General features: G+C 48.3%; 1 protein-coding gene across 5 annotated transcripts in view; it reads right to left on the minus strand.

Annotated features, from left to right (window-relative positions):
- The window catches only part of DOP1B (DOP1 leucine zipper like protein B), a 97,135-nt gene that overhangs the window by 54,898 nt on the left and 23,417 nt on the right, over positions 1-18,820 (minus strand). For all 5 annotated transcript variants that reach the window (XR_003414757.2, XM_053220579.1, XM_027041642.2 and 2 more), the window contains exons 2-10: positions 16,668-16,849; positions 15,881-16,051; positions 10,224-10,413; positions 8,145-8,243; positions 7,682-7,805; positions 5,715-5,824; positions 5,288-5,402; positions 3,136-3,256; positions 1,048-1,167 (exon numbers count right to left, since the gene is read on the minus strand). Coding sequence is in view for 4 of the 5 variants with exons in the window: in XM_053220579.1 (XP_053076554.1) it covers positions 1,048-1,167; positions 3,136-3,256; positions 5,288-5,402; positions 5,715-5,824; positions 7,682-7,805; positions 8,145-8,243; positions 10,224-10,413; positions 15,881-16,051; positions 16,668-16,849 (1,232 nt within the window). In the remaining variant the exon portion in view is untranslated. The remainder of the gene's footprint in view (positions 1-1,047; positions 1,168-3,135; positions 3,257-5,287; positions 5,403-5,714; positions 5,825-7,681; positions 7,806-8,144; positions 8,244-10,223; positions 10,414-15,880; positions 16,052-16,667; positions 16,850-18,820) is intronic.

Here is an 18,820-nt window from a genome sequence, read left to right on the forward strand (position 1 = left end):
TAACTCTGAAGTGGAAACAGGACCAAAATATCGTCCGTCTTCAGTATAACGTGGCCTTGGGTTGCCCGTGGGTCCAGCTACAATTCATTCATCACAGGTTTGAACACCTGCCGGGACCTGGCTCTAGGGGACACAGAGCTGCACTGTGGGAGCAGCCGGGAAGTGAGGCGCTTCCGGGTTCCCATCTCGGCTGCTGCTAACTTGCCGCGCAGCCACACAAGGGCTGCGTGTCACTGGGCCCCGGCTTTCTTACGTGATACAAGGGCCCACTTCTCCTTGGGCTGTCCTGAGGCATTAATGAGTGCCTGTAGGGCTCTGAGGCCAGAGAAGGGCCCACAGGAAGCGACAAGTCAAGCTTTTGCTAAGCTGCTGGGTAGTGGAGGACAGTGATGGCACAGAGCATCGCACTCAAGGGTGACAGGAAGGAAGGCTGACGGGGGACTCAGGACAAGACGGGCTCTGAGAAATGACGCTATTCTCCTGCTGTAGGGAGAGGGACCGGGGAAAGGCTTGCAGGGAGGCACGTGGATCCCCAGAGCGGGGCCACCATCCACGATGTCAAGGTGGTACAAGTCATCAGACCGAAGGGGACTTGAAGCTGATTGTGGCAGCTGAGACATTATGCTTTTATCGGACCTGTTATGGAACAATTTCAGTAAGAATTTAAGGAGACTGATGATTTCAAAACCACTCACTCTAGACACAGAGCCACAAAACTAAGCCTCCTTAAACACATCAGCCTCCAGGAGAACTGTGCAAAGAGTCTATTTAGTCAACGTAAATTGAAAATGCACAGGATTTTCATCTCAATTAATTGATTAATCAATCAATCAATTAATTAGAATAAGTAAAAAAGCTTCAGAATTATGTGGCAGAGATTACCTGAACCTTCTTAATGGCAATATTTTTTATTCTGCTAAGATTTGAATTCTTTCCTGTCGTGTGCTCAGCAGAGATCACCCAACCTGAGCCACAAAAAGCAGCTATGAAACCACAAGAGCTTCCAGTCCTTCCGGAACATTCTATAATCTGTAACTGGACACTTACCTAAAGCAGTTCTCAAAGCACCTTGTCATATAATCCCAGAGAAAGTCTGTGCTTAGGGAAGTGATCAGCAAATTCACCGTTTTAACAATCTCCGAGGCATTTCTGTTTTCTTTTATTGCACTGTAAGGGAAGGTGGAGACTCTTAACTATATCCATGAGAAACCCTTCACTACGAGAACACTGTTCCTGAAAACCTGTAATTCATTTACTTGTTTCTGGAGAGATGGACAAATCCCAAGAAAGATAAAAATGTTACTGTCCTGTTACTGGAAAGAGTTTGCATGCCATCCTAAACAGGAAATATATTGACACATTCTCTTAGAAAGAAGTGTCAGAGGAGCGCCTGGGTGGCTCAGTTGGTTAGACGTATGACTTCGGCTCAGGTCGTGATTTTGTGGTTTGTGAGTTCGAGCCCTGTGTCAGGCTGTGTTCTGAGAGCTCAGAGCCTGGAGCCGGCTTGGGATTCTGTGTCTCCGTCTCTCTCTGCCCCTTCCCTATTCATGCTCTGTCTCTCTCTCTCTCTCAAAAATAAATAAACATTTAAAAAAGAAATAAAAAGAAATAAGTGTCAGAGCTGTTGTGGAAAGAATCTGGTATAGAAAAGCAGTTTGAGTCCAGCTGTGGGTAATGAGATAGTCTGTTGGTAAAATAATATGGTATACCCATATCCCCATGGTATTCCCATTTGGGTGGGAAATTTGGCTAAAATTTAAATGTGTATCTTCTATGACTCAGGAAATTTATTCTATGGATTTACCCTACAGAAATCGTTGCATGGTCACCCAAAGATATATGCATGAGGATACCATTGCAAGGCCATTTAAAAATACTGAAAAATTGGAAGCCACCTACAAGTCGGTCAGCAGGAGATTGATCAATCGGTCAGGATTTATTTAAACAGATGATCAATCCTTCCTGAGGAACCTAAGACAACCATTATATTCCACTGTAGAAGAGAGCAGAGCTACTCACAACTTGCATTTAAAAGAAAAAACAGGCAGTTAAATAGCTCGTAATACCATCTTTAAAATAAAAGACAGGCATCTGTGTATTTATATATGCATTCAAAGTTTGGAAAGAAATGAAAACGTTTTATGTTTTTCTCTCAAGGGTGGTGGAGTATGGGTGATACCTTTTTTCTTGATATTTTCAAATATTGGTATGTTCCACAAAGAGCACGGTTACTTTCATATTTAGAAAAACAGTAATTCTGGGAGAAAAGAGCAAACATTCTGGGAGGAAAAAAGCAAACACTCAGAACTTTTGGTACATTTACAATTAAGAAGCCAGATAAATCCTCAAATAGCTTTAAAATTTCAATATATCCAATGCTAATTCAGGCAGAAGGAAACTACATCAAGAATAAAGTAAGGGGCGCCAGGGTGGCTCAGTCAGTTAAGCATCCGACTCTTGGTTTCGGCTCAGGTCATGATCTCATGGATCGAGCCCTGCATTGGGGTCTGGAGCCTGCTTGGGATTCTCTCTGCCCCTCCCTGGCTCGCTTGTGCACACTCTCTCTTTCTCTCCCTCAAAAATAAATGAAAGCATTAAAAAAATAATAAAGTCAAAAGGAAGACACTGCACTATCTTAAAAGGAACAAAAACAAAACCCAGGGTCGAAAGAGAACTACATACTCCAAGGCACCATGTCTGCCATGCCCTGAACCTTACCTGCTCTGCCTTCAGGGTCCTGTGGCACCCGCCCTCAGCATGCCCTTGCCTGCCTCTCCCCTCTGCCACGGGCTCCACTTCCCAACCTTACCCTCCTCCTGCCATCCTCCCTGAACGTCACCACGTGGACACACACCAGATCTGGGTTTCCTACTCGCTCAGTAAATACATTTTGTGCATCCCAGGCTGGGTGGAGACTGGCTTCAACGCCTTTTTAACCCTTCACGGTATTCAACAGGGAACTGTCCTTTCACGGCGACTGACTCAAGTGCACAGGTTTTATCTTCACGCGGGTCGCGATCCCTCGCGTGTCCACTTTCTCCAGCCCCGCACACTTTATACCACACGGCAGGGGAAGTGAGACGAGCAGCATCAGGGAGGGAGGAAGAAGTGCGAAGCTGGAGGCCAAACCCGTACCTTGTGAGCGAGTTTCCACTCTGGGTGTAGCTAAGTTTAAGGTCAGAGCCGAGAGCGTCTCTGCAGTAAGAATAAAAGGCCCGGATGACTTCAAGGAACAAATTCCCAACCACTCGAGGCCCTGTGATGAAAAAGAAAACAGAGAGAGGTTAATAATCCGTATTTAAATAAGTAAATAAATGGCGTACGCATGAAATAGGAACCGTACACACAATTTTAGAGTCTAAAATGCTCAGAAACTTTAGTCGGATAATGACAACTTTATTAAGTTGGGGGAACAACATTCATGTAAACGGCCAGCATTTCTGTCACGCACACTACGGGCTGGAGAGCGCCCTAAGCAGTTGTATCTATTAACTTATTCCATCCTCACAACAGCCGCGCGACCAGGTACCGACTGCTGTACGGACTACAGATAAGGGGACAGAGGCAGGCAGGTTAAGTAACTTGCCCACGCCTGCTTCTGCCTGACGGATCCAGGGCGTGTGCTTGGTGTGCGTTAAGTGTGCATCACCTCTGGCCAGAGACGTTACCCGGCATAAATACCAACAGAGTAGAATAGGGCAACTTTCCTTATTTTTTCATTAAAAAAAAATGTTTTTACACTTTGAATTTTTGCTTTTAATCTTTTTTTTAAAGTAATCTCGAGCCCACCAAGGGGCTCAAACTCACGACCCCAGCGTCAACAGTCACATGCTCTGCCTACGGGGTCAGCCAGGTGCCCGTCTAAATCCTTTTCATCATGAGCCAGAACCCCACAAAAAAATAACACTGCTCTTGAAAAGCTTATTAAAATGGCACAAAAGAACTGGACCAGCTGCAGGTTAGAGAAGCACTGCTGTCAATCAGGCAGGTGGAAGGTGGCTGGACATTTCTGCCTCACAACCAGCAGCCACCAGGCAGTGAAGGGAGCGACTTCTCATCCAAGTGTGCAAAGGGATGAAAACAGGATTGATTCTGAGAAAGTAAAAGCTCTCTCAATGTATCCGTGTAAAAAGCAATCCGCAGATTAATCTTTGATGCTGCTTTTCCACAAAACCGAAAACGTGCCTCTGAGAAAACTTCTATTTATTCATTTTTGAGAACTTTTTTGATGATCGGCCCCAAGTATATTTTACCTACAGTATAAGAACGTTGAACGCTTTGGGGGCGCCTGGGTGGCTCAGTCAGTTAAGCGTCAGGCTCTTGGTTTCAGCTCCGTCATCGTCTCACGGTTTCGTGGGTTCGAGCCCCGCAGCAGGCTCCGTGCTGACATGGCAGAGCCTGCTTGGGAGTCTCTGTCTCCCTCTCTCTGCCCCTCCCCCACTCAAGTGATTGGATGTTAAGATCTTACCGTGAATGGATATCAGAGCAATTTCTATTCTCTAAGCAAGGGACAGAGGTCATTGTGTTTTTAGCTGACACTCACAGGACCACAGTGTGCAAGAGGGGACCCTTCAGGAGCTGGAGTCTAGTTCAACCCCTTTCATTTGGCAGAGGAACAGACCGAGGCCCACACAGCAGACGTGGCTTTCCCTGGGTCGTAAGGCAAAGAGAGGGAGGAGGATCCCTACTCGCTTGAAAATAAAATCAAAGTGCATTTGAAGCATGACGTTGGACTGAGGAAACATTCTCACACAATCAGTGCCCTATGCGCTCTGTAGGCACACACACAGATGCGCACGATAGGAGCTCCAAGGTATTTTTCCAACAAAAGCGTTCACGTTATTGTGCAAAACTTTTAAGTGGTGCCCAGACAGGATGACTGAACACACAAGGTGATGAAAATGCTTCAAGATTCTGAAATTCCAATGACTGAATTATATTCAAAATAACATGTTGACTGTGTCTTGCCAAGTTTAACTCCCTCGACACAGGCAATCCACATCGGGCCTATGAGGATAACTGCATTTCTTTTTTTTTTTTTTCTCCTTAAAGTTTATTTAGAGAGAGAGTGAGCGAGCATGCGTGTGCATGCAAGCGAGTGCAGGGGAGGGGCAGAGAGGGAGAGAAAGAGAATCTCAAGCAGGCTCCATGCTCAGTGCAGAGCCCGACACTGCGCTCAATCCCACGACCATGGGATCATGACCTGAGCTGATATCAAGAGGTGGATTCTTAACCGGCTGAGCCCCCCCGCCCCCAGGCACCCCGGTAACCGCACTTCTAACATTACCTATTTCCGGCTTGTCCAGAAGACTGACGAGGATGCGGAAAGGCTTCAGATACGCATGATGGCGTTCCTCTATGTCAGCATCTGAGAACTTCTGGTGCAGTATCTCAGCTAGACCCTTTTTTGTTTCCCCAAAAAAGCCACATATTAGGATATTGTAGGACACTGTAGCACAGCATGACACTCTTGGTTTTTCTAATTTTAAGCACAGTATGACATTATTGGTTTTTTCTAATTTTAAGTATTCTGGAATAGTATTTCTGATAGAAAACCAGTCACAGGGCACGAAACAGACACACACAGAATTTTCCCAACCGCGTATCCAGCAACATTCCCAACGTCTACTTTGAGGTCCTACAAATCAATCTACTGAGGAATCATGATCAGGAATGTTCTGATTGGGATCTACTTTCCAGAAAGTCTCCTTTACCTCAACTAAAAGATCCTTAGAATATTTTTCAAAAAAATACGAGGACTGGTCTTCGTAAGAATTTGAGAGTTCGGATTCTGGCACAACGGTATTTCCTTTAATATCTGAACCTGCAAGAGAACAAGAGCCATGAGCTGTAACAAGATCTGTAATTTTAAGGTACATAACATTATGCAAGGGTCTCATGCTGCGGTATTTTTAAAAAGAGAACTCCTCCAACAGAAAACCAAATTCCAACCTGGTGAGACTAAGTCACATTTTCTTTTTCTGATAAAAAAAAAGCGGTATGCTAAGGATTCCAGCTCAACAGGAATCAATTTAGTTCATCCCAAGAGTTCACCCTGTCTTGGATAAGTCTGATTACAAGGACCTAATGGAAACAGGATCATTTTTAAAATCCAGCATTTATATGGCAGTATGTGAACTCAAGCTATTCTCCTCTATATGCTCTTATTGTGAGTTCCGGGTAAGTCTGTGAGGTCTTCAGGGCAAGAAAGGCATGCCATGGTATTAGGAGCATGGATTCTGGGGCTGAGGCTAACAGGTGGGAGCCAGCACTCAACTTGATCCCAGGTCCTCTCTATATACAGCAAGGACAACTAAGAGGGAGCTGAGCATTTATCAGAATCATCCTTTTGATAAAAATGCTTCAAGAGTCTGTAAATATTCTTCTTGACATCCTTCACTGGCTTCCATGCAATGGGCTCTGGAAGTTCTGTAACTAGGGAGAAGAGAGGAAGGAAAGGGTTCAGAGAACTTCCTGACTTTGGTGTGAGAAGACCCATATGTTGAGAGTTGTAAAAGCAGAGAAGCAAAGGATTCTTTAGGGCAGTGAAACCACTCTGCATGATGCTGTAAAGGTGGACGCGTGTCCTTACATGTGTCCAAGCCCACAGAATGCTCACCACCACGAGTGAGCCCTGGGGGAAGCCACTGACGCTGGGTGATGACGTGCCAGCCCCAGTTCACAGACTGTGACACATGTGCCACTCTGGTGGGGAGGTTGTGGGGGGGAGGGGGAGCTGGGAACTGTGTACCTTCCTCTTAATTTTGCTGTGAACCTGAAACTGCTCTAAAATCATAAAGTCTTAAAAAAAAAAAAAAGTTGTGGAGTCCTTTCATGGTCACTTTGTGTGCCACCTGTGCTCAGGTACACGAACATGCAGATTTATAAAATTCTGAAGTGCTAGCCTCCAAGCCCTGGGATTTCCTGAACTCTGTCCCTGTGAACCAACCGTCAAAGGCTTTTCTACAAGTTTATGGGCTGTGCACAGAAACATGGGCCCGGGTTCTCAGGCTCTCCCAAAGTTGGTTCCAAATGTCTTCCAAAACTTTAGGTCAATACCACAAACATTTCCATCTGTATCAAACCGTCTGTGGGTTTGTTCTCACACCCCGCAAGCCCATGAGACTTCTTCATAGCAGCAAGCTTCTACTTGAAGGAGGTTTCACTACAAGTTTTTGGGGTATTTCAAGCTTCTTAAAATGCAATTCAGTGAGCATTTTAAATATCCCATTTACGGGCACCTGGTGGCTCAATCTGCTGAGTGGCTGACTCTTGACTTTGCCTCAGGTCATGATCCCAGGGTCGTGGGATCGAGCCCCACGTCAGGCTCTGCACTGAGCCTGGAGCCTGCTTAAGATATTCTCTTTCTCTCTCTCTCTCTCCCCCTCCCTCCCTCCCTGTCTGTCTCCCTCTCCCCCAATCGCGCACGTTCTCTCAATCTCTAAAATTAAAAAAAAAACCCATTTGTTTATTTCCCTGTTTTTTGTGTAACAGCTGCAACATAAGCAAAGCTACAGCGTAGGCAGAACTCATCTGACCGGTGCCATATTCCGCCAGTGTGTCCTCTCTCCATACTTCATGATTCAGAAACATATCACCAAGACTGAAACTTGATCCACAAATCAGCACTATAAGGTTTCATGTTAACTTCGACTTTCGATTGTCGTATACTGCTCAGTACCTAGTAACCACGCATAAAGTCTTCTGTTTAGAGACATATCTCTTCTCAGGAGGGTCTGGGTGGCAGCTGACAGGATATGCACGATGTCAGATCTGAGCAGAGGAATGGCTCTCTCGTTGGAATCCTATTGGAAGACAGAGAAAACTTTACTGCAGAGGGATGCACAAGTAGATCATCGGCTTTCTGAATGTGGCCCTTCCTTACCGGTCTACCAAGCTTGCTCTTAAAAAGGTAGTTCTCAAAAGGGGTTGGCTCTTCACGATGCCCACGGGCAGAAGCTACTCAGTTTTTGCTACGGAAACACCATCCTCACAAAAATGAACAAGGACGCTTCAGCCAGCTGGAAGCAAATGGTGACCGCAAAGTGGCTGCTATAAAGCTGCCTGGATCTGTCCCACCTGCCCCCTGCCCCCCACATCCTCGGGAATACTAGGGACTTCCTGGGAGAACACAAACGGCTTACCAGACATGTATAAAATGGAAAGAAGAACAGAACAATTTCCAAATTATTTCTTTGCACCAGAACATTGGAGTCCAACAGTGATGCACACAGAGACTTTACCTGTAGATGATAAAACAGCATGGACATTTCACTATCAAGTCATTTAACATCATTTGTAGGCTACTCTTTACACTCACAAAAATAAAATTAACCCTTCCTGGGAATCTTGAAACCACTGTGTTAAATCACATGGACTACAACAGTAAGGCGGAAATGTGGAAATATGGGTTCTAGCTCTAGACACTGGGGGTGGGGCGGTGAGAGGAGGTCATCGAGATGACGTGACCTGGCTGACCTGTGAGCTGGAGGCTCCTCACCTTCTCCTCTGTCCTGGGAGTGTGCGTTCTGCTTGCCTTCCCTGCCTCAGAAGCTGCCTGAGGGACGCAGCCTTGACATGGTGATGTGACACTGACGACACCTGCATGGTATATGTGACCGACCCAGGCAAAGTCTCTACATAGTAAACTTTTACAATCTGGCAGGTGGATGCAGAGATCTACTTGTCCTGTGCCCACCCCAAGACAGGCCTTGTCAGTAAGCTCCCCGGCATAGTAAACTGGCCGCCGACCAATCTGGAGTGGCCTGCCTCTTCCTTTGGCCTCCCCCTGCCCTCTGCATGTATGGGACATTCCAGGTCACACCCAGGAAGTTCCCAAGGAGGCTGTAAACAGTGTAACATCGGACAGTGGATCAGCTGCAGCTCTCACACGTTGCATCTGAGAGCTTGAAGGGCTTGGACGAGATGGTCAGGTTCTAAGACCTCAAATTCTAGGATCCAGAAAGGAATGTCTTTAGGTTCCAGTAGGATCTTTTGACTAACCCCAAACTCCATTCAGTTACATGGGTTCCAAACCAATTCAATCTATACTCTATGTGTCTTTTCCAAGTATAGATATACAGGAACACAGATGCAGAACAGTTGAGAAGAGCCATAAGGGAAATGTTAATTTGGAAGAGAGAAGGGAAAACATTAGAGTTCTGTAGGAAAGCTGAGCAGGAAGGTCAGGGAGGGCCTGCACTGAGGCCGGGGGAGAAGGGGTGGGGAATGAGGGCAAGGAGCAGGGAGGCAGCATCACAGACTTGCAGGCCAGGCCGGGCAGTCAGTTTGGGGGTGCAGAGGGCCTGAAGGGAGAGTGAGACTGGTGGGTCGGGAGCAAACCTATAATACTCTCGAGTTTGGACTTTATCTGTAGGCAAGAGGAAGCCAGATATTTTTCAAGCATGGTATGGATATGAACAAAGCTATGCTTTAACAAAGCAAAGAGCTAAGAGCAGTAAAACACACACACACACACACACACACACAAAACAAGCCTGGATGGGCAGAGGATGGGCAGTCAGAAGATTATGATGTGGTCCAGAGCAAGGATCAGAAGCTGAAAGGAGAGCAGTGGAAATGGACAAAGCTGTTCAGTTTTACCACTAGGTGGCGACAGACTGCGGGCCATCAGACAAACAAGACGTTAAGTCTAAAGATCCGGGAAGGTCAAGGGAAGGGATGACCTTGCCAGGAAAGTGGCCCTCCGAAGGGCCTGGGGATGGACACAGGAAGAACCTTGACAGTCTAGGTTTGAGAGCAGCCAGAGGAGAGGACGATGGCAAGAACAGGACTAACAGAGACAGTGGCTGGAGGAAGAGGGAGCCTGATGTGTGGACAGTGTGCAGTGTGACACAGGACAGGGAGGAAACGAGGTTCTAGCTACAGCAACAGACTCCGTGAGGCCTCAGAGCACTGGTCACAGCTAACTGCTTCCCGAAGGGTCCTCCTTAGGTGCAAGTACTTGTTTGAATATGTAAAGCATTAGTTAACGCGTATGTTGAAAACAAACACCACCATCCTGGGTTTCATTCTGGGTACTGACGCCTCGAAGCCTCCTCCTCGGTTTTGCTCAGCAGCAGAGCACACACGCTCTGAAGCTTGCAACACCTCCCTTTCCCTGCCGCTCTCCGAAGCCCCCCTGCAGCCCCAGTGACGGCCTGTGCCCAGGAAGCCGGGACCTTCGTGCCCCGCTCCACCCGCATGAGAAGCAAAGCACCCACCGTGAGCTGGTAATCCGTCCCCAGCATGTACTTCTGCTCCTTGCCGGGTGAGTCCCTGCTGATGTGGCCCACCACGAAGAGCGAGGCAGGAAGGCGGATGGCGGGGCTCACCAGGACACTCCCCCAGAGGGCAGCGTAAAACACCTCCTTGCCGACCACCAGGGACAGCCTCAGGAGCAGAGCGTCTGTTCTGTGGACGAGACGTTACGGAAGGTAAGGGCTTGGTCCCAGGAGTCTGTGTCTCACGGTACCAACAGCCCCTGCTCGCCTTCCCCTGGCTGTGGGACCATTTCTTCGTGGTTCTTAGAGGCCGCCGCCTCTTGCCTTTCTGTTCTGTCCACCTGCTGGCCATCACTGAAACCGAATTTGCTAAAACAAGCACGTTGCTGAGAGGTACAGCTTCTTGGCCAACGGGAAGTGTCTGACTGGTGGTGGCACCGTGGCTCAGATCCATCTGTGGATCCTGATGCTGCAAGACCCAGTAGGTGGGCGGTTCCACCACCAAAAAGGGGATGAGCAGACCAGTCACTTTCATTAACATGTCAAATAAAAAATGTCAGTGCGACTGACTGGAGACTCAAAGGGGACAAAGTTCCCGTGGGAATTTGCAAATCCCATAAAGCCTGTCACTCCATCCACAACACCCCCTCTGCTGAGTCCTGCTCTGGGACGCTCTCCTGCTGATGTCTGACATTCCTTTGTCTCTTATCTCTATCTGGGTCTCTCTCCCATGACGGGACATCAGCAACTCCACGTCTGCCCTTGAAGAGAAGCAGGGTCCTCAGCGGGTCCGGGCTTATTTTCCACGGACACTGACCAAGGCCCGGCCCCTCTCTGCTCAGTGGTGTGCCTGCAGCTGACTAGGGCACCTTCCCCGTCAACAGTGAGAATGGCTTACGGGGCCAATGACAGCACCTGTCAGTAAATGGCAGAGGGAAATCTCCACAAAGCGATTTCATTTAATGAGCAAAGTGACTCAAAATCCAAAAGAATTCTACCTGTCGGGTTTCCTACTGGCAAAGAAGACAGGCAAAAATCACAGGACTGGTCGTCCAGGGTGACGCAGTGGCCTACCCAGGTTCCCAGAATCAGGCCTGCGCTGTCCAGATCCTGTGTCTGCTTCCTGGCAAGGGTCCCTAGGGTGAGTTTAACCTCTGTGCATGTTAGCTTGTGGCTCTGAGATACGGAGAAGAGATGGAGATGTTCGGACCATGACCTGAGAGTCTCCCGTGAACCTTAGCACAGGCGAACAGAGCTATCACCTCCCACCCATTACTACCAGGTCTGCTCTGCTTGCTGACATGTCCCTAGGGTCCAGATGATTGGCTGACACACAGCTGGCACCCAAAAACATGGGGAGAGGAGTGTCACTCTTTCCCTCTTATTACGACCCGAGTCACCTTCAGCTGACTTGTCGATAATCAGTTCAAGGTACACAAAGGCATTTCGTACAGAAAATTACTACCTCTTTATATTAACAGTAAATTTTGTTCTCTTTAACACTAGTCTGGGGTACCTGGCTGGCTCAGTCTGTAGAGCACGTGACTCTCGATCTTGGGGTTGTGAGTTCGAGCCCCTTGTTGGGTAAGGAAATGACTTAAAATCTTAAAAAAATAATAAATAAAACTAGTCTGACCCTCTTAGTCATAAAATACTTGAATTTTACTGTGCACGTGATGCACATTACCACCTCTGCAGAAAAAAACAAAACTGAAGAGGCACGAATGACAGCCAAATGTTCAGGAAAAGCACACAGAATGGTTGGTGGATAAAGATATCGACTGGTCTTCTATTGAGGCTGAACAAACAAATAGAGCTTATTTCGCCTGGCTCTGAAAACAGCCCAGCAAAGGCCCCGATTTGAGGCAGGAGCGCCACTCACTCAGCAGCTGCAGCCGACAGGCCGGTCTGGAGCTAGGAAGAGATTCCTACAGCAGGAGATTTGAGAAAACCCCGGGAGAGCTCCCCTCTCTCCGGGACCCCTCTCAGGGGATGACTGATGCTTATATAAAGCCCAACCCCTCTCCGGGGACTGATGCTTAGATAAAGCCCATCGAAGACACAGCGGTGCACTCACTGCCACGGCATCTCCCTTTGCTGGAACAGTGTATTCCCAAAGTCGGTTCCACGGAACACCGACCACGAGCTATTCACGGAGGGTTCAACTGTCCGGCAATGGGGGAGGTGCCACCTAAGCTATCCCTTTTGCATTCAGAGTGCACGGGCTAGTTCCCTTTGTTGGAGAAATGCAGCTTATGTCTCATTTTATCCTAAAAAAATTAATAGACATTAAAAATGTCAATGATGCTGTAGTTCAAAAAAGGGCAATTGTGACAAGACTTTGCTAAGGAGATTAAAGTGAAGGGCAAGATAACTGGGTTAAAAGTCAAGCAACTCTCTGGGGCACCTGGTGGCTCAGTCGATTAAGCCTCTAACTCTTAACCTCGGCTCAGGTCATGATCTCATCGTTCCTGAGACTGAGCCCCGTGTCAGGCTCTGTGCTGACAGTGTGGAGCCTGCTTGGGCTTCTGTCTCTTCCTCTCTTTCTCTCTCTCTCAAAATAAATAAATAATCCTTATATATATAAAGAAAAGCCAAATAACTCTCTACTAAGTAAGAATCACTCCTATCATCTCCAATGTGAAATTAGCTTATACCGTTTAGAGCCCGGGACGCAAATGTTTTCTATTCAGATCGAATCAGCAACCAAAGCAGCCTCCAGACCCCTCCTATTTCCATGCCTCCTGCCTCACCCCGCCTGCTGCTCTCTCGTGCCTCCTGCGAACACAAGCTCACTCTCTATTCAATGGATAGTCAGTGACACAGGCTGTTTGCTGTAAGCCCCAAGCCTTTCCCAACTTGCCACTTGCGTAGAGGATAGTCATGGAAAGCCAACCTGTCACAGGTGCAAAGAGCTCGAGGTGTGGCCATGTGAACAAGCACAACAGTGACAGCAGTGTCCTGCACCACCACAGATACATGACCAGAGTACAAAAATTCTAGAGCCAGCAGAGCTGATCATTATGGTGCCTGGAACCAACCAAAAGAAAGGTCAATAAATGTTTCAACTACCATTTAAGTCGGGCTTTCTCAACCCTGACACGATGGACTTTGAGGCAGGTAAGTCTTCACTGTGGGGACAACTGTGTCACTGCAGGATGTTTATACTAGATGCCAGTAACAACCTCTCCATCTCAGTGGCAACAGCCAAAAATGATGCCAAATGTCCGTGGGGGACACGAATCACCCCAGCTGAGAACCACTAACTTACATGAAAATCTCTGCCAAGCAGTTTTTGCTTGCTTACAAACCTCTGACAATATTCACCTTTCCTCCATTTCCTCAGGAGTTCGAGATTTTCTCCAAACTACTCTTGTTTTCTCAGTGCAGCAAAACACAGCTATGAAGCTATTTCACAGCACTTTTATTCTATTCTATTCTATTTGAGAGAGAGTGCGCACACAAGTGGGGAAGGCGCAGAGAGAGGGAAACAGAACGAATCCCCATGCTGTCAGCACAGAGCCAGACTCGGGGCTCAAACTCACAAACCATGAGATCAGGACCTGAGCTAAAACCAAGAGCCAGACACTAAGCCAACTGAGCCACTCAGGTGCCCCTCACAGCCACTTTAGAAAAGACATTCTGGCCAGTCGTCTGCAGGCATACAAGGGTCGGAAAGCCAGGGTGAATAAGAAGTCCTAACACCGGTCAGAGTTTCTGTTCTTAGGGTTCACTGACACACAAGCCAGGAAGCCTCCACCTCCACGAAACTCGTGAGTCACCCTGCCCGCAGCGGCCCCAGCCCAACTCACCCCTCTGCATGTGCTACCAACAGGACAGCAGGACCCCCACTGATCCTCCTTTCCCTGTTCCTGCACAGTGTCTGCTGGGGGGTGTCTGACTCAGCTCCAGAGCACTCAGGAGGAGAAAGAGCTGACGACTCTCTCAAAATGATGACTTCTCTCAAATTAACACGGACACGGAGACCAAAGACTTTGGTGCAATCTTCCCATTACTGTGCCCGTGCACACCCACTCAGAGATTCTAGAACCCTCGACCAGTAACCACCTTGGAGAGCTGAAAACGAATGACTCTGGGGTGCTGCAGACACTGGGCCTGGTTTCCTGTCACAGCTCCATCTACCCAGTGATTTCATGCAGCTCTACTCAGCTCTTGGTCGGATGTCAAGAAATCACACAAAAAAAAGCTATGTTAAGCAATGTTAGCAACTGTTCAAATGAACCCTCATTGATCAACTAAGACAACACACAAAAACACCCCAACTATTTACGCTCTTCTGGTGTGATTCATTCCTATAGGTTAAAAAAAAACCACAAATCGCAACACATTTAGGGAACTGATGTGTTCATCTGTCAGATGACAGAAAAAGCGTTTACGTACACACACGTGAACATACCATATTTGTCTGGGAAACATGAATGGGCCAGAACTTCTAGAAAGAGCCTGAACTAGGAGTCAAGAGACAGATCTGGCAAGGGACCTCTAGTTGACTCCTACATGACCTTCCATTCACCACCTCCACACACCTACCGATCCTGCATGTGGCCACCGGCTTAACAAGGCAGTGACGCAGACTCTGCCTCCTATGGAAGTGGACGGCTGACCGGACCCGCGGCAAGGGGGGGCTCTCCGCTGGGAAGTGGGAAGCCACCACCTGCTCTGTGTGAAAGCTTGAAATGTTCCAGTGTAAATTTTTGGTTAGGTTTGTCAAATTCCACTACAAATGCTGTTGACTTAAATGCACCCTTAATAACCACTGGCCACAATCCCCCAAACCATTCTAGTTATCTGGTTTCTCTGAATTTAGGGGAGCACTCCAAATAGACCTTGGATTGATTCCTTGATTCCAGTCACAGCCATGACAAAGGTGGGGTGGCTGGGGCCTCTGGCGTGGGAGAAATCTGGGCAGTGCATTGTGTAATCAAATGAAAACTTTTGCAAGCACCAAGGTTTCTAAACCTCCCAGTCAGGCTGCACACAGGCTCTTAAAACAGGTCCTATTAAATAGAGGGTAATCACAGCGATCAGACGGTTGATACAACGGAAGTGAGTTCTTATGTGATAATTCCCCAGACAAACAGGACACGGTATATACCCAATAGTCTGAATAGACTTATGCCTTCTTCTGCTGCTAAGCACGAGTGAAACAAGCCCTCCATGAGTTTTTATGCTTAGGAGCCTTACAAGTGTCCCCAAAGTGCTGCTGAAAGGTGTCGAGCTATTCTGCTTAGTTAGCACTGCCTTCTCGAGCCCCAGCCATCAATGAGCATGGCTCTGCTCTCGTTCAGAAGCAGCCAGGTGTAATGGGAAGCAGGAAGACTTTGGAATCTGACCTACGTGGCTCAGAATCCCAGCTCTGCCACTCACTGACCATGTGACTCTGGGAAACCTTACCTTCTGACTCTCACCTGTAACTGAAGGCAGTTCCCAGGAGAACACAGCATTCGGTCAAGCAAGGACCACCACGGCAATGTAAAGCATCACCCCGACTTCCGCACCTTTCCCTGCTGCTCCTTCTTCCCTGCTTCTTACACAGCAGGCCCCCCAACGTCCCCCCGCTGTGCACCAGCAGGTCCCCCTGCACCCCCCCCCCCCCACCAGCATTCCCGCCGCCGTCAGCACTGGATGAGACCCACCTGTCGTAGATCTCCGAGCCCTCCTCCAGGCCGGGCAGCAGGCCCACAATGAAGGCCTGGAGACTGGGCAGGAGAAGCTTCTGCAGCGGGAGAAAGTATTTCTCATACAGGCCAAGCAGCACGGGCCTCACCGACATGGCCGCGTTCGCCAGAAGAGGAAACAACCCATAGCTTTGGGAAAGAGAAAGGGAGATCGGGGTGGGGGATAAATGAGACACCGAATCAGAAGTTTGGCACAATCACCCAGCCAAAGGGGATTTTCATTTTTTTATTATGTTTTTAAAAAAATATTTATTTTGGGCGGAGCACAAGTGAGGGAGGGGCAGAGAGAAGGGGACAGAGGATCTGAAGCTGGCTCTGTGCTGACAGCAGCGAGACGGATGCGGGGCTCGAACCCACGAACGGTGAGATCATGACCTGAGCCGAAGTCGGACGCTCAACGGACCGAGCCACCCAGGTGCCCCCAAAGGGGATTTTCAAAAGCAGCCAGCTAGCCATTTACACTAGGGACGGAGACGCTTGCCTGGCACGGGATGGTCACAATGTGCTGTTCGGCAAAGAGCGGACATCTAGGCAGGATGCACGTTACACGTCCACTTAGGACACACTTACGGGGAGGCCAGGGAGGATGCCTCCAGAAGGTGAGCCCTGGCCATCTCCTGCTGACGTCTTTAGGATGAACTGTTGCCTACCACTCCCCCACGTTGCTTGTCCTTTTCTAATCTTGTGAACTGAAATGTGATTACTCAGGTAACAAAAAAGTAATACGGTAGGGAAGCTACTCTACCTGTACAGGAACAAATCCTTGGCCAGCCATTTGGTCCCCACAATTTTGAAGATAATCTCATAGGTTTCTAGGGCTTTTAGGTGCACACCACTGGGCAAAGCAGGATGGAGGCACTGGGCTAATCTCTTGCTGATGAGGAGTCGTCTTGGCAATAAGGAATACCTCAGGTTACTCTGAAGAGCCTGGAAAACAAGACGAAAAACAGGAGGAAAAAGGGAGTAATGTTTACAATGGAAAGTAAATTTGTCGAGGCCAGGAAGACAAGAACAGATTCAAAAGGAAGACAGAGGGTCATCGTGGGGAACACCAGGGGGGCCACGAGCCAGGGGGCACGGGTATCAGGGAAGCCGCCAGCAATGCTGGAGATGAGGCAGGTATCAAAATCAATAGCAAGGAAGATTCTGTCACCATCAGACCAGCCTCTCGGCCACACACAGGAAGCCAGGCACAGGTGAGGGCTCCAGTCCATGCATGAGGCTCAGCGGAGCACAGACCGTATTGGGGGAGGTGACCCCCGTCCCTAAGAAGACCCTCGTTCTTGCATTGAGGAAGCCCTTGGACTCTGTCCAGGGAGAAGAAGGGGTCTGAGTTATCCCCATCATTCTCCCAGCTTGGCTTCCCAGCCGGGAGGCTCTGAGCGAGGGGTCACCCCAGAAGAAATGGGGGGGCACACCTCTCGGCCATGACTCCTGGCACCTCCACCAGCTGGTGATCCTGCTGGGAGGGACCTGCGTCCCGCAGGAGAAACACCCAATGCCGTTGGGATGTGGCAACGGCACTCCTGAGCCGGGTCTTGCCTGGGTATTCGCAGCACCTGAGAACCACGATCAGAAGTGTGAGCGGACCACGGCCGTTCTGCCCGGCCTCAAGTGACCACAGGCAGAGTGCTGCGGTTGGGTGGGTCCTCATGACTCAACCTTATGAGACAAAGCGTCTGTCATTAGGGAACAGTCCACAAATATTTGCTGAAGGCCTACAGGGTGAAGTCCACGCTTCTCAAAAAGCCACTCAAAGGCCTCCATAGCATGACTCCTGCCTGCCGTGACTCTTAATACTTCAGATCCATCTGTGATTCCTGCCTGGCTCTCTGCCCAAGCTCCATCCTGTCCACCTTGCTAATCTCCCTCACATGAGACCTAGCGCCCCGTCTCACGGAGGCGGAATGGTTCTCCCTGGCAGGGGTCCCCCGTCCCCTTCCCCGTACTTAGTTCTGGCTACTCCGGGTTCCATGGGCATATCTGTCACGGATTTACAACCCTGTTCTACTGATCTTCTGCTCCACGGCTGACTCAGGTGGGCAGTGACTTGAGGGCTGGGTCTATGGTCTTCCTTCACCTGTAACAATCACTTGGGCACTCTGCATAGCACCTGAAACAAAGCCGGCGTGTTCTGGAAGAATGTCAGAAGACATGTGTGATGCCACCTGCACTCTGTGTCACAACTGCTGGCCGCAGGACCACATGTTCTTTTGATCAACGAAGAAAACGACCTTAAACATACACTGAGGTTATGCAGGAGGCAAAGGGAAAGGAAGGAAAAGAATATTTTTCATCAGAAGGCTGGAGTCTAACTGAACTCTTGAATTCAATACACCTATGTTTCAAAAAATAAAAAAAAAAAGCTCATGCAACTAGAAGTCATCAAGAAACACCTTGAAACATTATATATATAAGTCTGATATTTTAAAACAAAGGGAAAGCCAACAAATTAATTTTTTTTAAATGTCTCCTGTCAAAACAAATCCTAAGGTGACTGGAAACACATGCTGTGACGAGGGATAAGAACAAACTGAGAGTTTTGGCAGAGGGAAAATTAATGTGGGAAATGCACAGGAAACTGCATTTTATTATGGGTGTTTTCAAACACACAGAAAAGCAGGCGCAACAGCAATGTAACCAGCACCCGGTTTCAATGAGTATCAACTCCTGGCCAATCCTGAAGACGCGGCTTTTGGAAAACCACGTCTGAGACTTGACTGGCTTAACAATAACGTGGCTGTGGGCTTTCTCCATGGATTCAAAAGCAGGAGAGAGAGAGCCTCTGTCTTCACCTGTAACAATCATTTCTATCAGGATAAAGCACTTGTTTTTTAAGTCACTGCCTACTCTCGTTCGCCTCAGTATCCTCTGTTTTTTAAGTCACTACCTACTCTC

This window comes from Acinonyx jubatus, chromosome C2 (assembly GCF_027475565.1).
Source record: "Acinonyx jubatus isolate Ajub_Pintada_27869175 chromosome C2, VMU_Ajub_asm_v1.0, whole genome shotgun sequence".
NCBI classification, from domain to species: domain Eukaryota; kingdom Metazoa; phylum Chordata; class Mammalia; order Carnivora; family Felidae; genus Acinonyx; species Acinonyx jubatus.